Below are 24,263 nucleotides of genomic sequence, written 5' to 3'. Positions count from 1 at the left end.
CTTTGTCCTTAAACTTTCAATGAACTACTGTCTAGAGAGAGTCTTAATTGTTTTAGAGGATTGTATATTATTTAGCAGTTCAGTTTCTAGTTGACAAAGTATTCCTGTTTTTTATATAAGACAGGGGTTGAAAAAAATGATATGTAAAGCCTTAATAAAGGTAGCTGTAGTAAGCCCTTAAGCAATATTGTAGTATAGTGTACAACCCTTCTTTGGGTTCTGTACTTAAATACTAATTATACGATTTGGCAAGCAGGATGAGAAGAACTATCAAGATTATATTTTGCAACCATAAACAAATTTTTTATGTTAGGAAAATAAAAATAGAAATAGAAATTACTGTTGCTCCCCTCACCAAGCTGTGGAAAAATGTGCGACAAACCTGTGTTTACTCCTTAACCTTTTTTGGATAAGGAGTAAGAGTTTTCTTCATCAGTGATCTAAGAGAAACAGTCTAATTAAAGTGTGACTGTACTATTATTGTCGGTGATAGTTTGTACAGTTACAGTATCCTATTTGAAAGTGAAGGTTGTCTACCTAGCAAACCAGTGTGTAATAGATGCAGATCAATTTATTTCATTAGATACTTACCTATTCTCCTAAAATGTCCGGGAGGCCCCCGAATTCCAGGGAGTCATCATGGAAGAGCAGGCAACCTGCCAAGGCTTAATGACGCTGTGATGATTATGTAGTATATCTAATGACTGATTGTTATTTTCTGTTGAATTCATGTACGACAATGTGTATATTTTATGTAACCTCTCAAAGTATGCTTTGCTGACTGACCTAGGTGACCTGTGCAATTAACAAAGAATCTTTTGAAACTAGCCGGATCTTGGGGGAGTTTGAAGCCCCAAAGTTGTAAACCATCTAGCCACTCAAAGCAGGTCAGAGGTGAGAGATTGTCTGAGGTGCCCAAACATATATCTTAGTGATAAATAATTTACTTTGGAAAGCTCGGTGTCATTTTGGGAATCAATATGACTTAATTGAAGTGTAATTCCTAAGGTGGGGACGAAGAGCCTATAAGAAGGGTTTAAAATCTTCTGCTTTAGTCATTACTGTGTGCATTTTCATGAGGGAGTCAATTATGACTGACATGTCCCATATTCTTCCATTGTGTTCCCTCACACACATCAAGTCTACCTAGTAAGTAGTACTCTGATTTTATTTTCTGAAACTCATTTGTGTAAACATATTGTATGTCTTGTTATTAACTTTTGTGAATAAGCCTTGGAAACATTTTTCAGATTAAATACATTTAATCTAGTGTATTCTCAGTAATTCTTTGTGAATTTAAGAAGCCCAAGGAGGCTATTGCTACACAATAATAAATCCTTTGTGGGGCAGAAAAGGTGTATTCATTGCTAAGTGACTAAGGTGACGCCAGTCATGGTCAGCTGTTCAGATTGCTGTATCTGGGACAGGCTGGGCGTTCGTGACAGACGCAATTTGCATCATTACTACAAGTAGTAAGGGAATCAAACTAAAGATAATTCTACCCATGTTTCCATTTTGATCTTATTACTACTGTATTGTTACTATATGTAATTTTATTTCATACTTTCCAACTCTCCTGGAATGTTTGGGAAACTACTGAACTCTGGGTAGGTCTCCCGGACTCCCGGGAGAGTAGGGAATCCTACCGCATCTGCCCACTTCCTAGTGAAGTGGGCAGAATTACAGCCGCAATGACAACTCTCAGGTAATAGTGTCATTACATCATGGGGGCGGGGCCAAATGTTTCACAATTAAACAAGCCCCACCCCCTCCAAAATGTTGGCAAGTATGTTTTATTTTCATCTATTCTGACAAAGATTTTTTTTTTCTTGTCAGTTTTAACCACATTTACATATTTATACGTTTCTGCCATTTGTTCATTGCAGTACACGAATATGATATAAAAAGAAGCCTGAATGTTCCAGTATATGAGGTTTATAATTCCCTTTTACACAGTAATCAACATGATTTCTGTCAGTGAGGAAGTTCATTATAACGTATCAAAATGCACTGAAAATCAATGTGATGCCAAGTCACTTTACCTTATTCAGTCTCTGATGGTATTTATTAAAAACATATTTACTTTACCCCAGCCTTGTGTTAATAAATAATTATCCTATCTTAAGCAAATTAAACAACACAATTATTTAACCCGTCATTCCACGTGAGAAAAAAAACACAAACAGGTTATCATTTCTGAATTCGTATATGCTGTAAAGATGATTTCTAAAGTGCTAGAAGCCTTAGCAACAGCATAGTTACATGCATATTTAGCCACTGTATCTCAGCATGAACAAAGGGGGCGAGAATGCTAACAGAAAAAAAAATACACATTTAAAGGGCTGTTGTTGCATGTTCTAAACAAAGTGAGAAATCTCAAGTGTGTGAGTCATATATTGCTATCTACATGCTGATTATTCCTCTGTAAAGACGCCACACACACACACACATATATATATATATATATATATATATATATATATATATATATATATACACACATACACATATATATAAAAACATCTATGCTACTATACTGTGAAACTGACTACGCTTGACACATCATGATATATATATATTCACATTATACAGGTTTTATTTGTATGTAAATAGATGATGATGATAATGATGATGATACGAGTTACAGTATCAAAATCATGAATAGATTTGTTCACACTAATTAATTCACAAATTAGTGCTTCAGTATGCAATGTTCTACAGTGGATCCTTTATTTATATTGTGCCAACATAGTCCATAGACAAGCTGAAAATACAGTGGCATGAAACAATTCAGGGGCATACATTGTACATATCCAACATTGTTGCTGTCGAAATCAGAACAGTGTGTGAGCATCGCCAAGAAGTGATCGCACACTCACCAAACGTGGCGTAGTCAGGCATGCTGAGGGAATGGCCGCTTCATGCTGAGACGTACCATGTCCACCAGAAGGCAAACCTAGCACTTTAAACTCCTACATCTCCACAAAGAACACCCCAGCATCCTTATTACTGGTGCGTGCGGCACTCTCTTAATGCTGAGCAGACGCGAGCAGGGTGACAGGACTGTCTGGATCTAAATCTTAATAGTTGGGACATATGATTGAATGAAAAGATGGGAGAGCCTTCCTCACTAGTACCTTCAATTTGATTCCAGCTATAGCAAAGCAGACTGGGAGTTGGGCATAACACTAACTAGTATACAGCATAGATTTGACTTTGTTCCTCTGTATTTTTGTATATTTCAGAAGACATACCTCAAACTCCAGGTAGTGATCTTTCATCTTGTATTCATCTATTTCCTTGGCTTTCACCTTCTTGTCAGGTGGATAGGAACGGTGCTCAGCCAGCTCAGTGGATATTTGTTTTAGTTTTGTTTCATGTGACTTCAGCTGTTCATCCTGAAATCAGACGACTGGCAGTTAGTTTAATGCTTCAGGACTCTCAGTGACATTAAATGAGAAATTTCACTGCTAGTAACAGAATACACCAGAATTATTGCATGTTTCTAGTTAGCAGCATTGGATTGATAAGCTGATTATTGAGAGATAATGCATATTGTATAATTATATTACGTATAATTACACACTTATAATTATGTATAATTAGAAGTGTGAGAACACATCTTCCGCTATGGACAAATATGTTAAGGTCAGCCAGAGCAGTCAGAGTAGATGTAGCAGACATTTCTGAGAGCTAAGAGTTTCTGTTGCATTTAGTATTGCGTTGCAAATTGCAATTATTTAAACACAGTCCATTTTTATACAAGTGTTGAGCGGCAAACACATCTGTCAATTATCCTATAGAAGTCACTGGGAGTTGTATATTAATATTTCTCCACACTGCAGTAATGCGCTAAACCATTTTATCCAATCAGACTTTTGCATTTGTTTTCTACCTTGTATTTAACCTATAAAAAAAAACTTTTTGCTGAATAGTGAAATTTTAAAACTGGTCTAGGCCCTTGCAGCTAATCCCAGTACATAACTGAGTGAATTCACTTTAATAAGCAACATCCTGTTAGTTTTGGCATTTCTCAATTTACAGATTCTGATTATGAAAAAAAACCATCAAAATATTACTAATGGTTTTATACTGCAAACTAAGACAAAACAAAAAGTCAAAGGGTATGATTCATTAAGGAACATAAATGTAGATATGGGCCGTATTTCATGTAAAATTGCTCTGCACATGCCCGGACCATGTGCCAGAGAACTCAGTAACGTCCAATTCATCTTTTAGCGCAAAGGACCCTTAAAACGGCTTACGATTTCAGGGGTGGAATGGGGAGACGAATGGGTTTATGCAAGTAGTCAATGTACAGTAAGGGCGTGCCAAGCTCGAGCACACGCAGCAGCATCTGATACAAGCTTTGGGCATCTCAAAAGGTATGTGTTTTTCAGTTGTATCACTTTCACCAGCATCAGGTCAAGTGTAGGCGCTGATTACTAGTGATGACGATCGCGTATGCAAACCAGAACATGTGTTTGCAATCAAGAGCAACTGTAAAAACACATTTTATGTACTGGATACATTCATAACATTCTAATAAATTGTGCTTTCTTTTGGGGCTTCATATTCCACATATGTACTGGACAAATCCTGCAGTGTATTGTCTGTTAGAGCAGAGCGCACCCTAGACCCATATTTATCAACAGACATATATTTACACCTGCTTCTTGTTGAATACGGACACATGAATGCCCATGGTACGTGCATTTTCAAAGAAAAAGACAAAATCTGTTAGTTGCCTTAATGAATCACGGCCAAAATGTTTATCTTTAAAAAAAGAAAGAAAAGAAAAGTAATACAGTTAACAAATTGCCCCTATTTCCGCTAAATCGAAAACATGTGTTACCCTAGTGGTTTAATGTGTGTAGGGCTATACTTTTACTTTAAACACATTCATACTATGCAATGGGGCACATTAAATTCTGGGGGGGGTGGAGCAGGGTACCACAACATGTCTCTGGAACAGTTCGCAGAGACACATGGCCTCAATTGTTTTTACTCAAATGTCCGCTCATATTAACTTGCGCCCCATAGAAATGCAAGGGGAAAATGAGCACAGATTTTTTTTTTTACATATTTGCCAGCAATGTGCGCAGCTGTCACCTCGCGGACAATTGAATCTGCCACATGTGTCAGTAAAGTGGTGTCTGTCAGTTATTTGTTATTAAAAAATTGTCAGTTAAATTATGTTCTAGAGTTGGCAATTCTGAATGACAAAAAGTCTAGATTTATGATCTGGACAACTCTCTAAATGTCATACAGATTATATTCATTATGCGGTCAAATAGGTAATACAATAATATTAGTAAAAAATAATTACGTTTAAAAAAATTATTTTAAACAGCTAAGGCAGGAAGTAAAAAAATAACAAATATGGTATGCCATTGGTGTCTGTATATCCTATTCTCAACTTGTAATGTTTTCATCAGTTATGTGCGTTCGTGGAGATAATGAATTCAAGCTTGAAATACACTGCTAAGTGAATCATTTTCAACGACCAATTAAAGTGGAGAAGAGTACTTCTCGTACATTAGCACATAACATTTTGTGCTACAGGCATGTGTTCAATTACAAACCTTAGACAGTTTGGTAGTGGTAGCAGGCAGTAATGGGCGGCTAAATTTCTTCTGGGATCCTATAGCAGCCGGAAAAGGTGGAGCAGAAAACACTGATGCCACACAATTAATTTTGTTAATCCACGATTCCATTTCCTCAGCACTCCTACAAGTAATGAAAAATCCATAGCATATAATTATGTCAGCTCATTATACCAAAATTGTTATTGGTAAGCTTCCTACTAAGCTTTATTTGTATCATTTATTTAACAGCCACCTTCAGCAGCACAATTTACAATGACGAGTACTATAAGACATTAGTGATTTATCCAGAATGAATATTGATGCAGTCTTTCGGTGGAAAGACAAGACAAATAAACAAACTTTGTAGAATGTTAGGACAAGGCTGTACTTGCAATGTATAAACTAGGCAATTTCCTTGCAAACAAGCTTTTACTTTACACTAAACTTAGGTTCTGAAACATAAGATAGCATTAAGAATATATAAACCATTAGTGCAATAATGTTTATGAATAGGGTAACTGAAAAAAGTGCTAGTTTCAAATATAGATTGTACAGTATGCATTAAACACAGGGTGAAATGGAATATACCTTGTAATTGGATGTATTATCTTGGTAATAAACCCTATAGCTGGTCAACCTTAGTATACACAGCTCCTAAAGGCACACATTTAAAATACATAAATGAAAGAGTACAATGAGCTTAGTGAGCTAAGAGTCAGACCTCTGCCAGAAAACATTAGTGTTTGTCCCTCACATCCTTTAAACAGGTTGGTGATACCCAATTTGTACTGGCCACTGCCTGAGTCTGCAAGCTCAGCTTCATGGTGCATGTCTGCATAGACCCCCCTTTGGCTGTTCACGCAACTTCTGCAAAAGCCACGACTGCACACACAGCCTTAGAGAAGGTCAGTTCTCCAATGGTTAATTCTGTGCTAAGATTTACTGGCCTAATTACTACTTGGATAACTAGTGTAATAACATAGAACTACAATACAATAAGCAAACACTTATTAACCCATCTCTGTAGTGCTCTCAAGTGAAATAAGGCAACTGCTTCAGAAGAAGCGTATTCATTACAATGTAAGAGCAATTTGGAAATCGAAAACTGGACACTTCTCCTTTAAAATTTGACAAGATTCCCCACCTAAGTAAAAAGTGCATATATATTTGAAAAAGTTGGCGAGACATTACATTCCCATCTGACTTTCAATTTAATCTTCCAGAAAGATATTTGATTGAAATCTAAAACATTGTAGACATAAATTTGATTCACTCAATTGTTTCTGAGTAATGCTTACTGTGCTTGAAAGAGAAAAACTCTCCAGTCTGCTGTTTTAAGTTTAAGGACATTGGGCCTCTTCTCGTAATCTGTTGCCTTCGAAGCCAGAGCATGATGCACACTTACAGCATTTTTTAAGTCATCTTCGGACAGAGCCTTCTCTGGTTTATATTCATCCTGCATGTTTAAAAGGAGAAAAGAGTATGCTTAAACCAGTGTAGGAAGAAGCCCAATGTATTGCTACAGCATCAATGAAATACAAAAATTGGAAACAAAAAGATATATTAAGCTACAAATACACCTACGAGCCGTGGACTGGCAAGATTAGTTGCTAGTTACTACTAATACACAGATGTTGAAGATTACGCTATACTTTGCCATTCAAAAACAAATGTAGCAAACAGTTAACAGTTTGTAAATTGTTTAAAGCTTTTACCAAATTTGGGATCTGGTTTGGGAATCACCTATAAGTACTGATGCACAGAGTCGCAGTGCAACACCACAAGTAACATATAAGTATTATATATATCATGTTGCTCTGTTGAAAAACTGAGGAATGCACTGGCAAAAGAGGTTGGCTGCGCACTCAGATGAAAATATGGCATAAAAAGTGGAAATGCGTTGCCTAGATACTTAAAACCCTAACAGGATTTAGGTTCAGCTTAAGCGTTCAGATCTCCAATTCTAAATTCTGATTTCCGTACAATTTTAGTAAGCAGGACCTAGTTTAATCACTTATACCAGTGTTTCCCAAACCCAGTCCTCAGGTACCCCTAACAGTGCATGTTTTACACATGTCCTTGCTGGAGCACAGGTGTATTCATTACTGACTGACACATTGTAACAGATCCACAGGTGGTACTAATTATAATGTGTCAGTTGGTAATCAATACACCTGTGCTCCAGCAAGAAGATATGAAAAACATGCACTGTTAGGGGTACCCGAGGACTGAGTTTGGGAAACACTGACTTATACAATTAACAAAAATATATAATTTACCCCCCCCCCCCTCCCCCCACACTTAAATTTCATATTAAAGTTTAAAAAAATTGGATGAATCCCAAACTGAAGAAAAAAATCCTAAATTATGGAGGGCATAGATGGAGAGGTCACCCAATTTGTCATCTCTTTGCTCTTCTCTCTATCCCCACACAAGTGCATTGCAGTCATAGTACTCGATTAATGGAAAGAAATATAAAACTAAAATGTGAACCTCCCTTCTTGTACCCTCTAATTGCATCAGACCTTAAATAGAATCCACATATTTGTCATTTCAATATTTGGGGGACCTATTTAAGTAGTGTAAATAACTGGGTCTTCATGAATCTGAATCATAGAAAAGAAAAAGTGTCCAAGGTTTACTATATAAGGCTTTAAAAGAAAAATATATTTATTCTGCCACTTGTATAAAAGAAAATAAGTACAGGTGAAACTGACGCATAACAAAAGCCAGGATACTGGTTTAGTCATGAAAGAGCACAATGGAGACAGTACTAAGGTGCTTCTAATTATTCACAAAACACACCAAAAATACATAAAGAAATCTAATATATATAAGCCTAGCGGCGTGTGTTCGTGTGTGTGTGTGTGTGTGTGTGTAAAAAACTATTTTCTCAGAAAGGGCTCATCCAATTGACCTTAAATTTGGTATACTGACAATATTTGACAAAAAAATGATAATAGTGAAGTCAGTTAACTTCCATCATCCCCCCTTCCCCCCCGTGGGAGGGGTAGTAAAGGCTAAATTTACCAGTTGAGGGCTCAAACTCTTGACCGTGTGGGTATTTATTTACCAGAGCCTGTGTTTGGTCATGGACAATTGTATGTCGCATTTTCACGAGTACGGAGAAGCAGTGATGTGAAAGTGCAGGTTATGAATACTGCCCTTCAAGGAAGACTGATTGAGCACAGCGATAAGGTGTTTAGCAGAAACGTTGTGTATCGAGAGGTTTTAGAACAGTAAGACAATGGAGATTAAGGATGTGGCGATGAAGATGAAGGATGAGGTGATGGAGAAGAATGATGAGGTGGTGACATGTGGACAAAACCACGTTAAAAAAGGGCGCTGACGTCGGGAAGTAATGCTCTTCCCCTGAGGAGGCCTGGCCTAGCCCCAAATGCATGACAAGAACCTTTTTAACACCTTAAGTAGCTTGATTTGACTAGAATGCATGAGTATCATGCACGGGTTAACTTGTATTAAATAATCATACAATAAAATAATCATAAATGTATTTATTTTTTTCCATTATTTACATTGCAATATTCAAATTTTATTTATTTTAACACAACACTAAAAACGTATTTTGACTATTAGTTCTCCATTTCAGAAACATAAAGGAGTCCTGAAAATGTCTAATTGCAATTTGAACTGCAGATTATCATTTGGTGAGGAGAAAGGAAAATCACTGCCTGTGTTCGACTGACATCAAAGGTAAGTCCTAGGACTTCCTGCTTTAATCATTTAGTAGCGGGCAGTACGTATAATTTTCCAATCCTCCTTCATTGGACTATGAAAGATTAGGACAAATGAAACAGTTTTATTTTATTTTTCAATATACTATGATCAAATGGCAAGAAAGGGTTTGGAGAGTCTTTTATTGAATAACTTTTTTAGTGTTTGCGCATTTTTTTTTTTTTTTTACCATTACAGTATATTGGACACTGCAGGGTTCCCAATATTCTTTATTCAGCCACCATATCCCAGGGGGCCCAGGAAGTGCCCCAGTGTTTTCAGCACAGTGCAGGTAGTTTGTGAAAGGGGAATATGCTGTTTTATTCCAACATTCCCTTTCCATAGTGACATAAGCCCTATGAAGATAATCCTGAGACTGCTTACCACTATGACAGGGGGACCCACTGTTTGTGTTCCCCTGTTATGGTGGGAACCAGCCCAGGCTGTCTGATTTTGAGGGGAGGGGGCCTGCACTTTGATTTTTATCATTATTTATTACCAGATCTTGCCCATTCATTTCAATGGGATTTCCACATGTAGCGCACACTGGGAAACCAACTGAAATGAATGGGCTATTAAAATGAATAGGAAAAACTCTATACCACTCTTGCAATCTCAACAGATTTGCAATTGCACTTGATCATCATAATTAGCAGCAGCTGCTATATATATAGCGCCACTAATTCCACAGCGCTGTACAGAGAACTCACTCATATCAGTTCCTGCCCCATTGGGCACATACAAATTCCACACAGATAAGGCTAACGCATCAAGAGTGTACCAACTGCATATGAATCGCATATCAAATGCTTATCAGACACATGCACAAACAGATAGCGTTAATATTCGCAAAGGCAATGTCCGTAGGTAAGGGGCCTTACTCTTTATTTTTGTCATACTGCTCATATTTCTGGATAAGTTTTGCAAGATGACCTTGTGACATTTACTGACATTGATTTCCCCTTGAAAATAAAGGCCCACTGTAAATATTTCTCCTGTCTCTACAGTTCAGTAGTCAATGTACAGACAAGAGATTCAATACAAATGTAAATGCTTTATTGACCATCTTTACTCTGTCCTTTACAATAGTGACCTTCCGCACCTTTCACCTACAAGCAGGTTTTATTTAGTTTGGTCTTTCGTTTTGGTGGATCAATAAATGACTGTGTTATTATTGCATTGTAGAAGGGCCGAGTAGTAATGCGGAAAAGCCTTTACCACTGCCATAATTGTCAAAGTATTAGCTTTCTCATATCTAAATAATATCTTACATACCTAACACTCCTAAAAGTATATGTGTAGCCATAATATCTACAGAATTTTTCGGAGGCTCCAACTGTACAGAATAAAATATGTACAATATAAGGATTTCATAATATTTATATTTTGAGAAAAAATAATATACTTTACCTGTATATAATAAAAATACGATCAAAATAAACTTGCATTTGAATAAGGTTTTAAAACATAATTTACGTCAATTTTTCTTGATTTTACAAGGCAGATGCACTATTTCCAAGCAAAAGGGACATCACATTGTGATTCGTTGGTATGGTCAAATCTGTTTGGGTACATGGTTTGGTTGGAGGTGCCATGGGTGGATAAAGGAGGCTTGAGTTGGTCCAATTTTCAAATTCTGCTGGATGGCATTCTATAGCACAAACTATGAGGCATAGAGGAAGGGGCACAGCACAATTTTTTTAAAAAAAAAAAAAATCCCAAAAATTGCATGACTGTAAGAGGAATTCCAAGTATAGTTTTTGTTTTTTCGTTTGTTTGGACTTTTTTTAATGATCATCCCCGACTCCACATGCTACCCCTAATCATAACACTCACATTTCTCTGTCAGTATCCGTTACTCTTCAGGTCTCAACACTAACTATAACATTCAATGTAGTGAAGTTGTGCAATAGGTCATTTTGCAGAGTTGGGAACTTCTGCTAATACAATGTTCAAGTCCCATGTTTTGTTCACCATTCTGTACTGTATTTTCAAATTGGTATTTCACTAAATGCATAGAACGGAGACAACGACTATCGCTGTATCCCTGTGTGGTGTGGTTGGGGTACAACTGTGAACATGTAAGATTAAATTCTGCCGGGGAACCATAGAAAATGTCATGGCCAAATACTAAATAGAGGTTGTTAATGTATATATACAAAATAACTTTCAGCTGGATACAATTACTGAGATTTCTCACAGCTCCTTCCAGTTACAATTTAAAGCAAAGTGTGTCTTGCATCTTACAACAAAAACAAAACTGATGCCAGCCAAAAACAAAACAAAAAACAAAGGCAAAAGTAAATGTAAAACTGAAGTGTCAGATTTTATATATTCTATACAGGTCCAAGGTGTTTCTCCATCATGCAGTACTAATGCATCTGCCACTGTTCTCAGACAGAACACTGGGACAGTTACACAGTAAAACTTGGCATCAGTGCAAAAGGTGAGATAGAAAGACATAAAATGGTTTGTGCATGAAGGAGCTAGGATGAAGGTGATAAAAATAATCTTTGAAAGTCAGCTCCAATAAAAACTAATTGAATACTTAAGATGTACAGCGCAAAAAGGCCAATTAATATTGTATGATGGATGAGACAAAACATAGTCTATTCAAACGGAATGGCAACAAAACATTTCTATTTAAAAAAACCTCCACTTTGGAGACTCTGATATCTAAATTTATGAATGATCAAAAAGTTTAACAATTACGTTGCATAAGTCTACTCATTTCTGCCATTTTAATGATTAAAATGCAATAAAAAGTTTTTCATTGTATCTCAATATGAACTCAATAAATATTTAAACAGTATTTGATACTTAAGAATCTCCAAAGTTTAGTTTATTTTTTTTTAAAATGTTCTCACTTTCATTGGTATGTGAGAAGGAAGGTTATATATGTGGTATTATATGAAGTTTAATAGTAAGTGGCTTTTACCTTATGGAAAAAAAATACTTACAAATCTTTATTGCACTTACTACCCAATTCTGTGTACATGGGTATAAGCGCACCTGCTATAAACCAGGCACACATGCTACAGATGTAAGCTGGGCGCTGTAAATTACGCTGTGTTCCACTCTGCGTCAGCCTGACCTGTCTTCAGGTGGTTTCCTCTATGGTCCACCATTTATCCAGAGAAACCCTGGGGTTAAAATGAAGGAGCATGTGCAAATATACTCAAGACCTTTAATAGCACTGCAGTCGTATGTGAAAACCAAATAATAATCATATAACCTTTATACTTTACAACAATCTCACCTAGAATTAAGAATGCAAAACTATTTATGGCTTATTAACCAAACTAAGGGTGCACAGAGTTAGAGTCTCCTGGACAAAACCATGTTAAAATAAAAGGGGTGAAAATTAGTTTTCTATTTTTTCATGTAGCACACAAATGTTTGATAGATTATTTGTACACTGAAATTTAAAGTTGATATTTGTGTGCTACATGAAAAAATAGACAGTATTTAACTTATGTGCAAAATAGAAAACTAATTTTCACCCCTTTCATTTTAACATGGTTTTGTCCAGGAGACTTAAGTAAGAAATTTGTTGCCTAAATTCCTTAATGAATCAGGCCCAATGTTCAAAATTGAGAGTTGGCCATAGAAATGCATGGAAAGAAGTTACAGGTGCTTCCTCATTTAACCGTAGTGACTGAAAGCATTAACAGAGGTACTAGGGAGGGAGAGGATTTATCCTCCCTTTCTGGAAGCTCCGCCATAGCCGTGCAACTGTGCAAAAACATTAAAAATGTGGCTATTTGGGAACAAATGTTGCATGTCACAAGAAGAATTACAACACCGTTCCAGTATAGCAAAATAATTATTGCTACCTCAAGAGAAAAGCCAGCCACTAGGAAGTAGTTATAAATTTGCATTAAATTCAGTTTAATAAAAATAAGTCACTAAGAATCTTTGCAACCTGTTTTATAAAAAGGTCATCCTAGTCTGACAAAAGATTTAGATTTTTCAGATTCTCTCTCATTTCTGAAAAAACAACTAAAATGTATTATTCTTATTCTCATGACTGTTTTAAATATAAGATTCACACACACACTATATATATATATATATATATATATATATATATATATATATATATATATATATATATACACATACACACACAAACACATTTTGCTCTGTGCAATTGGAGCCAAATAATATCATATATCGCGGTGATGTCCACAAGACAATCGCGGTGATGTCCACAAGACAATCGCGGTGATGTCCACAAGACTATCGCGGTGATGTCCACAAGAACATCGCGGTGATGTCCACAAGAACATCGCGGTGATGTCCACAAGACAATCGCGGTGATGTCCACAAGAACATCGCGGTGATGTCCACAAGAACATCGCGGTGATGTCCACAAGACAATCGTGGTGATGTCCACAAGACAATCGCGGTGATGTCCACAAGAACATCGCGGTGATGTCCACAAGAACATCGCGGTGATGTCCATAATTTCCCTCAAAGGCTATTTATAGGGCCAATAAATTCTATACTTTTAAAAAGAAAAGAGATATTTTAAAATTGCTAAGTATAGTTGTAATATATACGTGTAAATGGTCCCATACCTTCATGGTAACGTAAGTAATTTTACATAATATGTATATCTGAGTACTTGTCACTTTGCTTTGTTACCAGCTACTTACATAGTAAAATTGTAAAGATATATATCTCCATCAAGTTCAACCTTTAAAAAATCTAATTGTGTTCATTCAGAGCAAGAAAAAAAACAGCCTATTAGCCAAGCAGGGGTGAAAAAATCCTTCCTGAAATTCCCACACTTTCCTTTAATCAACAATGCTGGTGGCTTTTCCAAAAATGCTGACTATCTGACATTGCCAGGCTCATAAATATAACCATTAAAAATACCACAATTCACCTCCCAAACATCATATTAGTTAATCAGCCGGTCAGCTGGAGATGTTTGACAAAACTAGAATAAATCTAAAAAGCATGCAGAACCCCTTCTAAACAGCAAAAGTAACAAGCCCCCAACAGAGAAACTTTAAGCTCCTCTAGGTCCCCTGGGCATGTATAACCATCATCTGATTCTCTTCTATTACACATACAAGCCTCTGAGAGGCTTATTATTAATTTCAGTGCTAATCGCATATCTACCTGCCTATAGTTTCAAATTTTGCTGTCCTGATATCCAAAGCATGAAAGAGATAAAGCTTATACATTTGTGAGTTTATCCTCAAAAATAGGAAGATGGTTTAGCAAACCTGGTCTTGGCCTAGGAAGATTGTGGGCATACTCAATTTTATCCTAAGTTTGTATCTTGAACTGTCATCATGCCCGTATGTTGTGGGGTTTTGCATTGATCATGTTCACCAATCTGAATAACTAGTAGAGGCTGGTAATTTATAAAGAAATAGGATGTCCCAAATTGTTTTTATTTAAACACTGCTATTTAGTAAACCATCATTTGGTGTGATGTGCAATAGTGGTGTAAACCCATCTTTAGTAAGAAGATCCACAAAGGTTCTTCGAAAGACTTAAGACAATGGGGCATATTCAATTCCGATCCCGATCCGCGGGATCGCGCCGGAACGGATGTGAACCTAATCCGCGGTACCGCAATAACGTGGATTTTCATTCGCAGCCCGTAGAGCTGCATACAAAAATCCGCGTTATTGCGGTACCGTATTACCGGCAGTACTGCGCATTTTCCACAGTAACGATCGGATCGGAATTGAATATGCCCCAATAAGTCTAATGTGCATAAAAATAAAAATAGATATTTTTGGAATCATGGAACAAAAATAAATTAGGGATTTTTTAAAACACAAATACTCAATAATTACAAATAAAATATCAGACAATTATTAATTACAAAAGTAATCATTTTTTGTTATGATACACCTAAATAAACTCTAGAACTAGCTGTCCTCCAAAATTGTGCAAGGAAGGAACTTGTTACGAAGGCCATCTAGATGACTACTCTGACAGAGACGAGAAATACTATAACCTTGGACGATAGCCTGAGCACTTCACAGCAGTATGTTTGGATCAGGCCTAACGTTGAACATAACACCAAAATCACTATGCCTACCATGAAGCATGGTGGCGGTAGCATAATACTATGGAGACTCTCTAGTTCACTGACTTGAAAATTCTGGAAACAGGGGGTAATTGAGGAGCAAGATAAAGACAAGTCTTGGCGAAAAACTTTCTGTAGTATGTAAGAGACCTAAGACTTGAGAAAAGATTTATAAATAGAGAAAAACATACAGCAAAAAAGTCACATTGAAGTGGCTAAAAAAATGAACATCCTGGAGAGACCCAGTCAAGGCCCAGATCTCAATCCCACTGAGAATCTGAAGAATGATTTGAAAAATTGCTGCTCACCATGATCTATATCCAAGCTGATGGAACAATAGCAATATTGCAAATACAGATAGGTAAAAATGGTTGTGTCCAGAAGTGAAAAGCTGACATAGACCTCCCCAAATAGACTCACAGCTGTTATTACAGTTAACTGTACTTCTAAGTACTAAGATGGTCAGAGCTCTGAATATCCAGCACCGTTTATATTGGGGCTGACAAGGCCCTTAAATACTTTAGATCACCTGTAGAACTGATGTAGAGAAGAGAAGTCAGACAAAGTGGTCCCTGATTCAGACCCAGATCATTTTAAGACAGTAGAGGAAAATAGGATGTTGAAACGATCATAGAGAGACGTCCACTATAATTAACCATCCATGCCTTTTCACAGCTACTACAAATTTTCACGGCTAAACATGAAAAAGTGTAATTACATGGGTCACTGGGAGCTTATGCTTAACCATACAGCATACATATATCTAATTTACTGATTTAATATATGGTACAAAAATGTCATGATGGCATTCAGAGAGGAAAGACAAAATCATTGCATGATGATTTAGTGCCGCTGTCATGTTGTTCTCTGATTTTCACTACTGTTTACAAACGGCATTGAAAAAGATAGAAACTATATATCAACTTGACAGAGGGCAATTTGAAAATATATAAACAAAGAAATTCAGGTGACAAATTTACATAAGCAACATTGTTCTAATTGAAACAATGGATTTGTTACGACTCCTATATTCCTAGATCATTACTTATTGGCAATGTGAGAACGAATAATTCCGTGGTTAAAGACATTAATGTTATTAATGGAGAACGTAAGTATTTGCAGGTGGTTTAACATCCACTTATAGTACACTGCCCAATGCAGAGATCAAGGGCAGACTGCATCTAAGGTAAAACTGGAAATGCAAAAGATATATGAATGTCAATACCAATTTTAATTTATTTTCTGCTTATTAAATATGACACTCTCCATGATGACAGGTTTGAGATGTATGGAACTTATGACTACAGCTGATCAGACGTCAAAACAACTGTGACACATGGAATCACCCATATTGTGCTACTAAATCCATTTTTGTATGAACAAATCCATCATGACATAACGCAGAATGCATTTATTTAGGCCTTTTTAAATGCAGCAAGGTAACGCAGGCTTTTTTTTCCCTACTGTCGATAGTGTTTAATATGTTACTTATTGCAAGAGATGAAAGATGGATAACAAATTAAAGAATTACAGCAATTTCAAAAACTATTATTCAATAGTTTTAATTAAATGATTAATTCCACTAAGAACTGCAAGCAAAGAAGGTTCTGTAGATCGCCAGCGCTGTTACAATCTGCGATATCAAGGAAAAGAAATAGAGACATTGTTTAAACACATGACACTCAGCATTAAATCAATGGCCTTCACTGTGGAGTCCTAATTCAATTCTGGCGGTACAGCATTTCAAGGCAATGGTCTGTATTAGGGCAATTAATGCATGGAACATCATTCATCGCCTATTCATTACAAAAGGACAAAGAACTAAACTCAGTGGATTCTTTGATATTAACCACTGAAGCACAAACGAAATTACCTGTCTCCGTAGTATGGTCATACATATATAGCTAAAATTTCTTGCCGCAAATAGAATTTCTATATTATATAAAATGTGAATTTAACAAAACAGACACATCTAAATATTTTATGGTCAATAAGCTTCGGTGTCATAATCCTCTCCAGGGGGTATATTTATTAAACTGCGAGTTTGAAAAAGTGGAGATGTTGCCTACAGCAACCAATCAGATTCTAGCTGTCATTTTGTAGAATTTACTAAATAAATGATAACTAGAATCTGATTAGTTGCTATAGGCAACATCTCCACTTTCTCCACAAATCAGCAGTTTAGTAAATATACCAGCAGATGTCTAAGCAGATGCAGCAGAAAGGCATCACAAAATTAAAGAAAAATTGTCAGCAGGACATAAATGTAGGGTGAACAGACAAGATATTCTGGGGGAAATCTCCATTTTGAAAGACTTGTTCCTGGTAGAGACATCTCCCCGGTTTGCAGTGGCTCCTCTGTTCCAGCGAAGAAACAGCCCAAGGCAAGTAACATGGCTGTCAAATGGGGGTCTGACAGCGCGAACCCATAGAAAGCTACAAGCTCCATGCTTGTGGCTTTCTTTGGTCTACATGGACAGACACCTTTTGGCACTGCTGCCAGACCAGGCTTTCACCGTGGTTGTCTAAAACAAACAGAGAAGGCCTGGAAGAAAAACTGCAGAGAGCAGGTGCTGGGTCTCAGATGAGTCAGTGTAAATGTGGTTCTGAATAAGAGGGAATAAAAAAGTATTTAGAGAAAGAGAAGAGAAGATCCATGGATCCATGGGAGGGAGGGGGGGGGGTCAGATGTCAACCTAACTAAACCTTGTTATATTGCTTTACGTCATTAAATACAGGTTTAAGTTGACCTGCTGTGTGTTTAAATGTTAAATATTTTATAAACAGGAATGTGCAACTTAAGTCAATGACCTCTACCAGTGCTGATTTTTATGACAAATCTTCTAAATTAGATAAGAAAGTGACTGTATATGGATTGTATCAGCAATTGTCTAGACGATTATTATTAATAAGGCCCAAATCATGCTCTCTTGGGACTGACCACACCCCTTACACTGCCTGACTACGCCGCTCCAAGGGCACACACACACTATTTGTCCCCAGATTTAAACAAAAATATCTGGTTACTTTCTTTGTGGACATTTGTTTTATTAATAAATAGATGTATTAGACCTATATATGCTGAAAAAGTATACATAGGTTCAACTGCTTTTTTTTTTGTAAAGGAAAAAAAACTTTTCTGCCAGCAGTCTGATTTTTTTTTTTACACTGTGTCTGCTTCGTCAGGAATATCTTTTTAATTTTTTCTCTACCAAAGTGAATTTTTAATACTTTTTTCAAAACATATTTTTGGGGGGTTCATAGTGGAGTATATATATTTTAAATTTATAGGCATTATATGTGGAAAACGGATGGAAAAAAAGGTCTGTGATTCCATTTTAGCTACTTTCACTAAATGAATTAAGCGTTTTATTCAGTGACTTCCAGTGATTCCAGGGATATCAAGTATGTTCACTGTATTGAAGACTCGGTCTGTTTTTTGCACCACAGTAAATAAATAATTTAGCACATAGCAGAAAAAAAATAATTTCATTTTAGCATTGTTTGGTCTTTGCTACCTGCTCATTTTTGAAATTAAAAAACAAGGAGTAGGAAATGTAAACGTTAGAATGAGAGTGTTATTTTATCATTATTAATTTAGGATATATTTATTTGCAGTGGAATAAGGTGGCATAAACAAGGATGTAAATACAGCGGTGAGCCTTGTTGTAGAATGGTTTTACCTTCAACAGTAGCACAGTTTTAGAGACAGGCAAAATTTTGCTATCAAGTCCAATGATTTCTTGTTATACCATATAGCTATGTCTGTAAGTGCACATTTAGAAACAGAAGATATGTGCTGGTGCTTGCAGCAATCACGGCTTAATTTAATTATATTGAAAAGCTGTTAAATCTAAAATGCAATATCTAATTTATTAAATGAATAACACATTACAGAAGTTAATGCTGACCACAAACGTTGCAATATGGTTACATTGGAACTTTGCATATTCGATTGGTTCTCTGAAAAATGTGGCCACACTGCACATATAGGAATGCAATGATCCATTACAAATGGATTGAAATGGAAATTGGCTGTACAAGTTAGGGAACAGATTAAGGACTGGCCCATGACTTCATACAGATGTCAATGGCAGCATAATGTCAATAAAAAAATCACACAATTTCAGCAAGATTCTGTGCTGAATTTGATGTTTCGTGCACTTAATATGCCTCTATAAATGCAGATTGCAGCCTGAGACACCTGACATGGCAAATTAGTTGAATGCAAGCTACGGCACATTTAGGAATTTTCCAGTAACCTTCAATACTGGCAGGAATTTTCATGCATATGTAAATCCTTTCCCCACAATCAAAGTTTAATCTTTAGTAATTTAAGTTCTAATAAACTCATGAAAATATTACAGCCTCCTTCAGCCTTTGCTAAAAATTAAATCAAGCTACAAATTTCATAGTTGTCAATTGTCTCTAATTCCCAGGGTCTATCTTGGTTTAAAAGATATGTCCCTGACCATAACCCTTTGTTTGAATATTGACTAACAGCCCAATAATATACCTCTTTTTCTACTTCTCCTTAGATGCAATTTCTATCATCTATCCTTATTGTCTGGTTTTTAAGAGTTGATATTTATTAAAGAGAAGTATTTTTAATACGTAAAAAGTATGTCCTAATCAAAATAAGTTAACATGTTTTAATGAAGATTTAAGACATACTTGCCTACTTTTAAAATCTGAACAGAGTACAGATCATATGACAGAGGGTAGGATGGGGCGTAACGACGTAATTACACCACTATAGCCCCGCCCCTATTGAATAGCGGGGGCATGGCTTAATAACGTGATTAAGCCCCCCTGCTATTCAATGCCATGAGTTTCGGCATTTTACAGGGTCCGGGAAGTTGCCTACTCTTCCGGGAGGACTCCCTGAAATTTGGGAGCCTCCCGGAAATTCTGGTAGAGTAGGCAAGTATGATTTAAGGTACACCAAGGTGCACTGAGACAGTATAGATGCACAGGCTTAGCAGCAGATGTATGAACTCCCACACAAATTGCCTACTTGTGCGACAAAGTTCCCAGGGAACTAAAATGAAGAGAGGTGACGGAGGCCACTTGCACTTTTGCATTTTTTTTGATCATCTGACGCATTCAGCAGACCAATTTTTTTATTTTTAATTAAGTCCAGTTAAATGCATGAAATGATCAAATGCACCTAAATGTATGTGCTGTTTTACAAAGTAAAAAGCACTGGGTTAATAGAACTGGACTACTGTTCAGCATAAGAAAAAGGCACAAGTCAGTGTAATGTATATTTGAAATATGGGGCCACACGGACATCATTGCATGGAAAATTATTACAATAAGCACTGAAACCTTAGTGATTCGATATATCGGTGCATAACTAAAGACCACATTATGTGAGCTCTACCATTAAGCAGAGGAAAATATATCTAAGATCAAAAGGACAAAACATGATAAAAAAGTTTTGCAGCAGCTGATGCAAAATACTTTACACAGTGTTTGCAATCAAAACCTCAATCTCTTTGGGAACACCACTACAACCTAAACAAGACTCACTAGACACCACCAACACTGTATTTTTGCTTAAATACTATTAGTATATACATTTAATTTTTTTCTTGTTTTACCTTTTGCAAGTACAGGACGGTTCCCTTTAGAATAGCATAGAAAGTTTTCCATCCTCGTTTTCCTCTTGGAGCTGTAGAAGAAAAAAATATTTTTAGACAGCAAAAAACAAAATCTGATGTATAAGTTCTGATACAAAGTATTTATTTTTACCAAATCATATCAAATCAGAGAAAGCGATCAGATTGAAGAGTAATATTTTAGCTACATGTCTAGCTTATATAATCTATAGACAGATATAGGCATATGCACCTCGGACATGTTATACACAAGATATATTTTATTTATTAACATTGATTTATATAACGCCAGCAGGAATTAATAAAAGAAGACTGAGTTTTAAACAGAGCAATAATAGGACACTGCTCACAAGATTTCAATCTATAAGAAAATAGGTGACTGATTTATGTGGTTAAGTGCCACTTGATGCTTATTGGTCCAGCCAAATTGCAATGGGGCTGTATTATCCAGTCACACAGCAATGTTGATTTGGAAGTTTTGTGTGAATGGTGCAGAGGGGCAATAATCTGGTAATTAATAGATTAGGTAGGTTTAGTGGTTGAGGAATTTGATACACTTACCTAAAGTGTTGTATTTTCAGGAAATGTTTAAAGGTTTGGAAGCCAGGGGAAAAGTATGTACGAGGGAGGGAATTCCCTTTATTATGTAATGTTGGAGGATTTGGAGACAGACTGGATGTGGGGAACAAAAGATAGATGTGATTCAAGAATAACACCTAGGCTGAAGTAGACCTTGAATCTATCAGAGATTCCATGGATACACATAAAGTAGGCTGAGGACCCAAGTTCTATGTCAACTAATCCTATACAGTCATATGCATCAGTAGTGTGAGGTAAAAAAGTCTAAGGTAAAAGTTTTCTGTAGGAAAAGCTGGGGCTGTCCTGGGAAAACCAGGACACATAGAACACACAACTGCAAGGTGATATCTTAAAGCTGCAGTACCACCTAATCAAAGATTTTACTAAGCTATCTCTCCCACCCTCGCCGGAATCCTGGAGGGTGTTTTTTTGCAGTTGTTTATCCTGGGGCTCCTCCATTCCTCTTACAACCCTGGGGGTGGGAGGGGGGGGGGGGGTCGATTTGGTGTGAGATTGTGAATTGTTCACCAGCTCACTCACCTCCTGTATCGCCATTTAAGGTTGGGGAACAGAATTTGATCTACCAGTTCTGTATTACTGAACCTGCAGAGACCAGGGGAAAATTGTAGCAGTTGGCTAGGGGCAGGGGCAGCTTAGTAAGAACATTTATGAAGGTGGTACTACAGCTTTAAAGTGTACTTTGATGTCATCTATAACAGTTAGTTTCTCTAGATAGAAATAAATGCTTGCCAGATCAAGATGTGACCTTTGAAAGGCAAAGAAACAGTGTACCTTTAAATGACAAGAGGTCAGATTATTATATTATATATACTGTAGCTGTACACAATTCTTAAATACATTTCTGGAGCATTCAAAAGGTGTTAAATAGGTCAAATGATGCAATCCATTTTCTATGAGCCATAAGCTAGTACAGAAAATTGAGCATTAAAATGAAAGTATTTCAAAGCAATATAAATATAATATATTTAAAGTAAAAGTCAAGTTTCATATAATTTGAGATATGTTGCAGTATTATAGTGTTCTGCTTCACTCAGCTAATCATTATCTGATTCTATCCTGTCGCCAAAGTATAATTAAAAATGACTAAGTCCATAGCACAATGTTGATAGGGCCCCTCACACTCCATTAGAAAGTCACCCCCATTCCAATGAGATATCCATTCCAGTACAATAGCCAGCACTGTAATAAAGTAATAATATAGTATCCAATCAAACGCCGTGTCTTTGTACCTGATGTACATCTTTGTACCTTATGTATATCCCTTTCATCTTCAGTGGCTTTCTGAATGATTCTTCCACACTATGGCTGGCTATACACTACAGGTTTTTCACCTGATTATCGTGCCAATCACACAATAAATAACCGTTCAGCCCGATATCGCATTAGTGTGCATATCACATTAGTGTGTACGCTCCAACGATGAACATGTTCCAAAGCACATCGTATCATTTGATTCGATTTTATAAACGGACTAAAAAATCTTGTTCAACGATGGAACAATGTCATTCGAATTCTGCAGTGTGTATGCACTCATTACCAGATCTCAATAGAGTTCACAATCTTTTCAGCCGATGGTTATGACAGATGAATAGCACAGATATGAAGTTAAATCTTGTAAAACGTGTATAGTACATACACATGAATCAGCATGTTGAAAGGGACTTTCAGTCATTGGTAGAATTGTTAACGATATCACATCAGGAGAAATTTTCTGTGCTGTGTACCCAGCCTACGGCCTCATGTCCACTTGTGTTAATTACATGTGCTTTATTAGCGCCAATGTTAATATTAGCATAATGCTAAATAAATGCATGTAAACTGGCATGACATTAGAAATCAAAGTCCTGCTTACTGTTACTTTTTGAACCACCCTCTTACTTTTTCTCATAATATTCTGCTAATTTGTGTCTTTAGAAAGTCGTGTGTGTATATATATATATATATATATATATATATATATATGACAGTAACACCATTCATTGACTACAGTAGAGTACATCTTATGCAGAAATTAAATACAGATACCCTACAGAAAACAGACAGTACAATCTACATTGTGATTATATGTTGCATGAATCTACAGCAATATAGAAGGAATAAAAGAAAAAAAATCTGTCTTCCAAGTGGGTAAACATGTTTGCGGCCCATATCACAGTATTGAAGAAACTGTTGACAACCTGTAGAAACTTTGAAATTAAAGAACAAGAAAACTAAGCAAAATAAAACTGTTAACAACATTTACCACCTCTGAACAATGTCTGAATTTGGGCCTAGGATTATGTTCATAGATTTGCGTACCGCCTATGATTGGCTATAATAAAGAATAAACAAAGTGTAATTTGTTTATATATATATATATATATATATATATATATATATATATATATATATACAATGTAGTGGCATACTGGGTAAAACAATTGATTACAGGTCACTAATTGGCAAGCCAACCACACAGAGGCCCTGCGCAATTCACAGTGCTGTCTGGGATTTGAGAGATTCATACAGATAAATGAAAGCATGTATGAAACTTGACCACCTATGTAGCTAGTCTGATTGGTTACGGCCTTTTTAGCCTTGTTTCTCTTAACAAACAAGCTACATCCAATCAATGGTTTAAATACATATGTAATATTTAACATAAAAAATTATAAATAA

General features: G+C 36.3%; 1 protein-coding gene across 6 annotated transcripts in view; it reads right to left on the bottom strand.

Annotated features, from left to right (window-relative positions):
- PSD3 (pleckstrin and Sec7 domain containing 3) overlaps positions 1-24,263 on the bottom strand; it is a 444,956-nt gene that overhangs the window by 15,334 nt on the left and 405,359 nt on the right. For all 6 annotated transcript variants that reach the window (XM_075204582.1, XM_075204583.1, XM_075204584.1 and 3 more), the window contains 4 exons: positions 20,988-21,058; positions 6,887-7,044; positions 5,586-5,730; positions 3,255-3,398 (listed from right to left, as the gene is read on the bottom strand). In XM_075204582.1, coding sequence (XP_075060683.1) covers positions 3,255-3,398; positions 5,586-5,730; positions 6,887-7,044; positions 20,988-21,058 — 518 coding nt within the window. The remainder of the gene's footprint in view (positions 1-3,254; positions 3,399-5,585; positions 5,731-6,886; positions 7,045-20,987; positions 21,059-24,263) is intronic.

Source organism: Mixophyes fleayi, chromosome 1, assembly GCF_038048845.1.
Source record: "Mixophyes fleayi isolate aMixFle1 chromosome 1, aMixFle1.hap1, whole genome shotgun sequence".
NCBI lineage: Eukaryota > Metazoa > Chordata > Amphibia > Anura > Limnodynastidae > Mixophyes > Mixophyes fleayi.
This window is presented reverse-complemented; position numbering and strand designations above follow the sequence as displayed.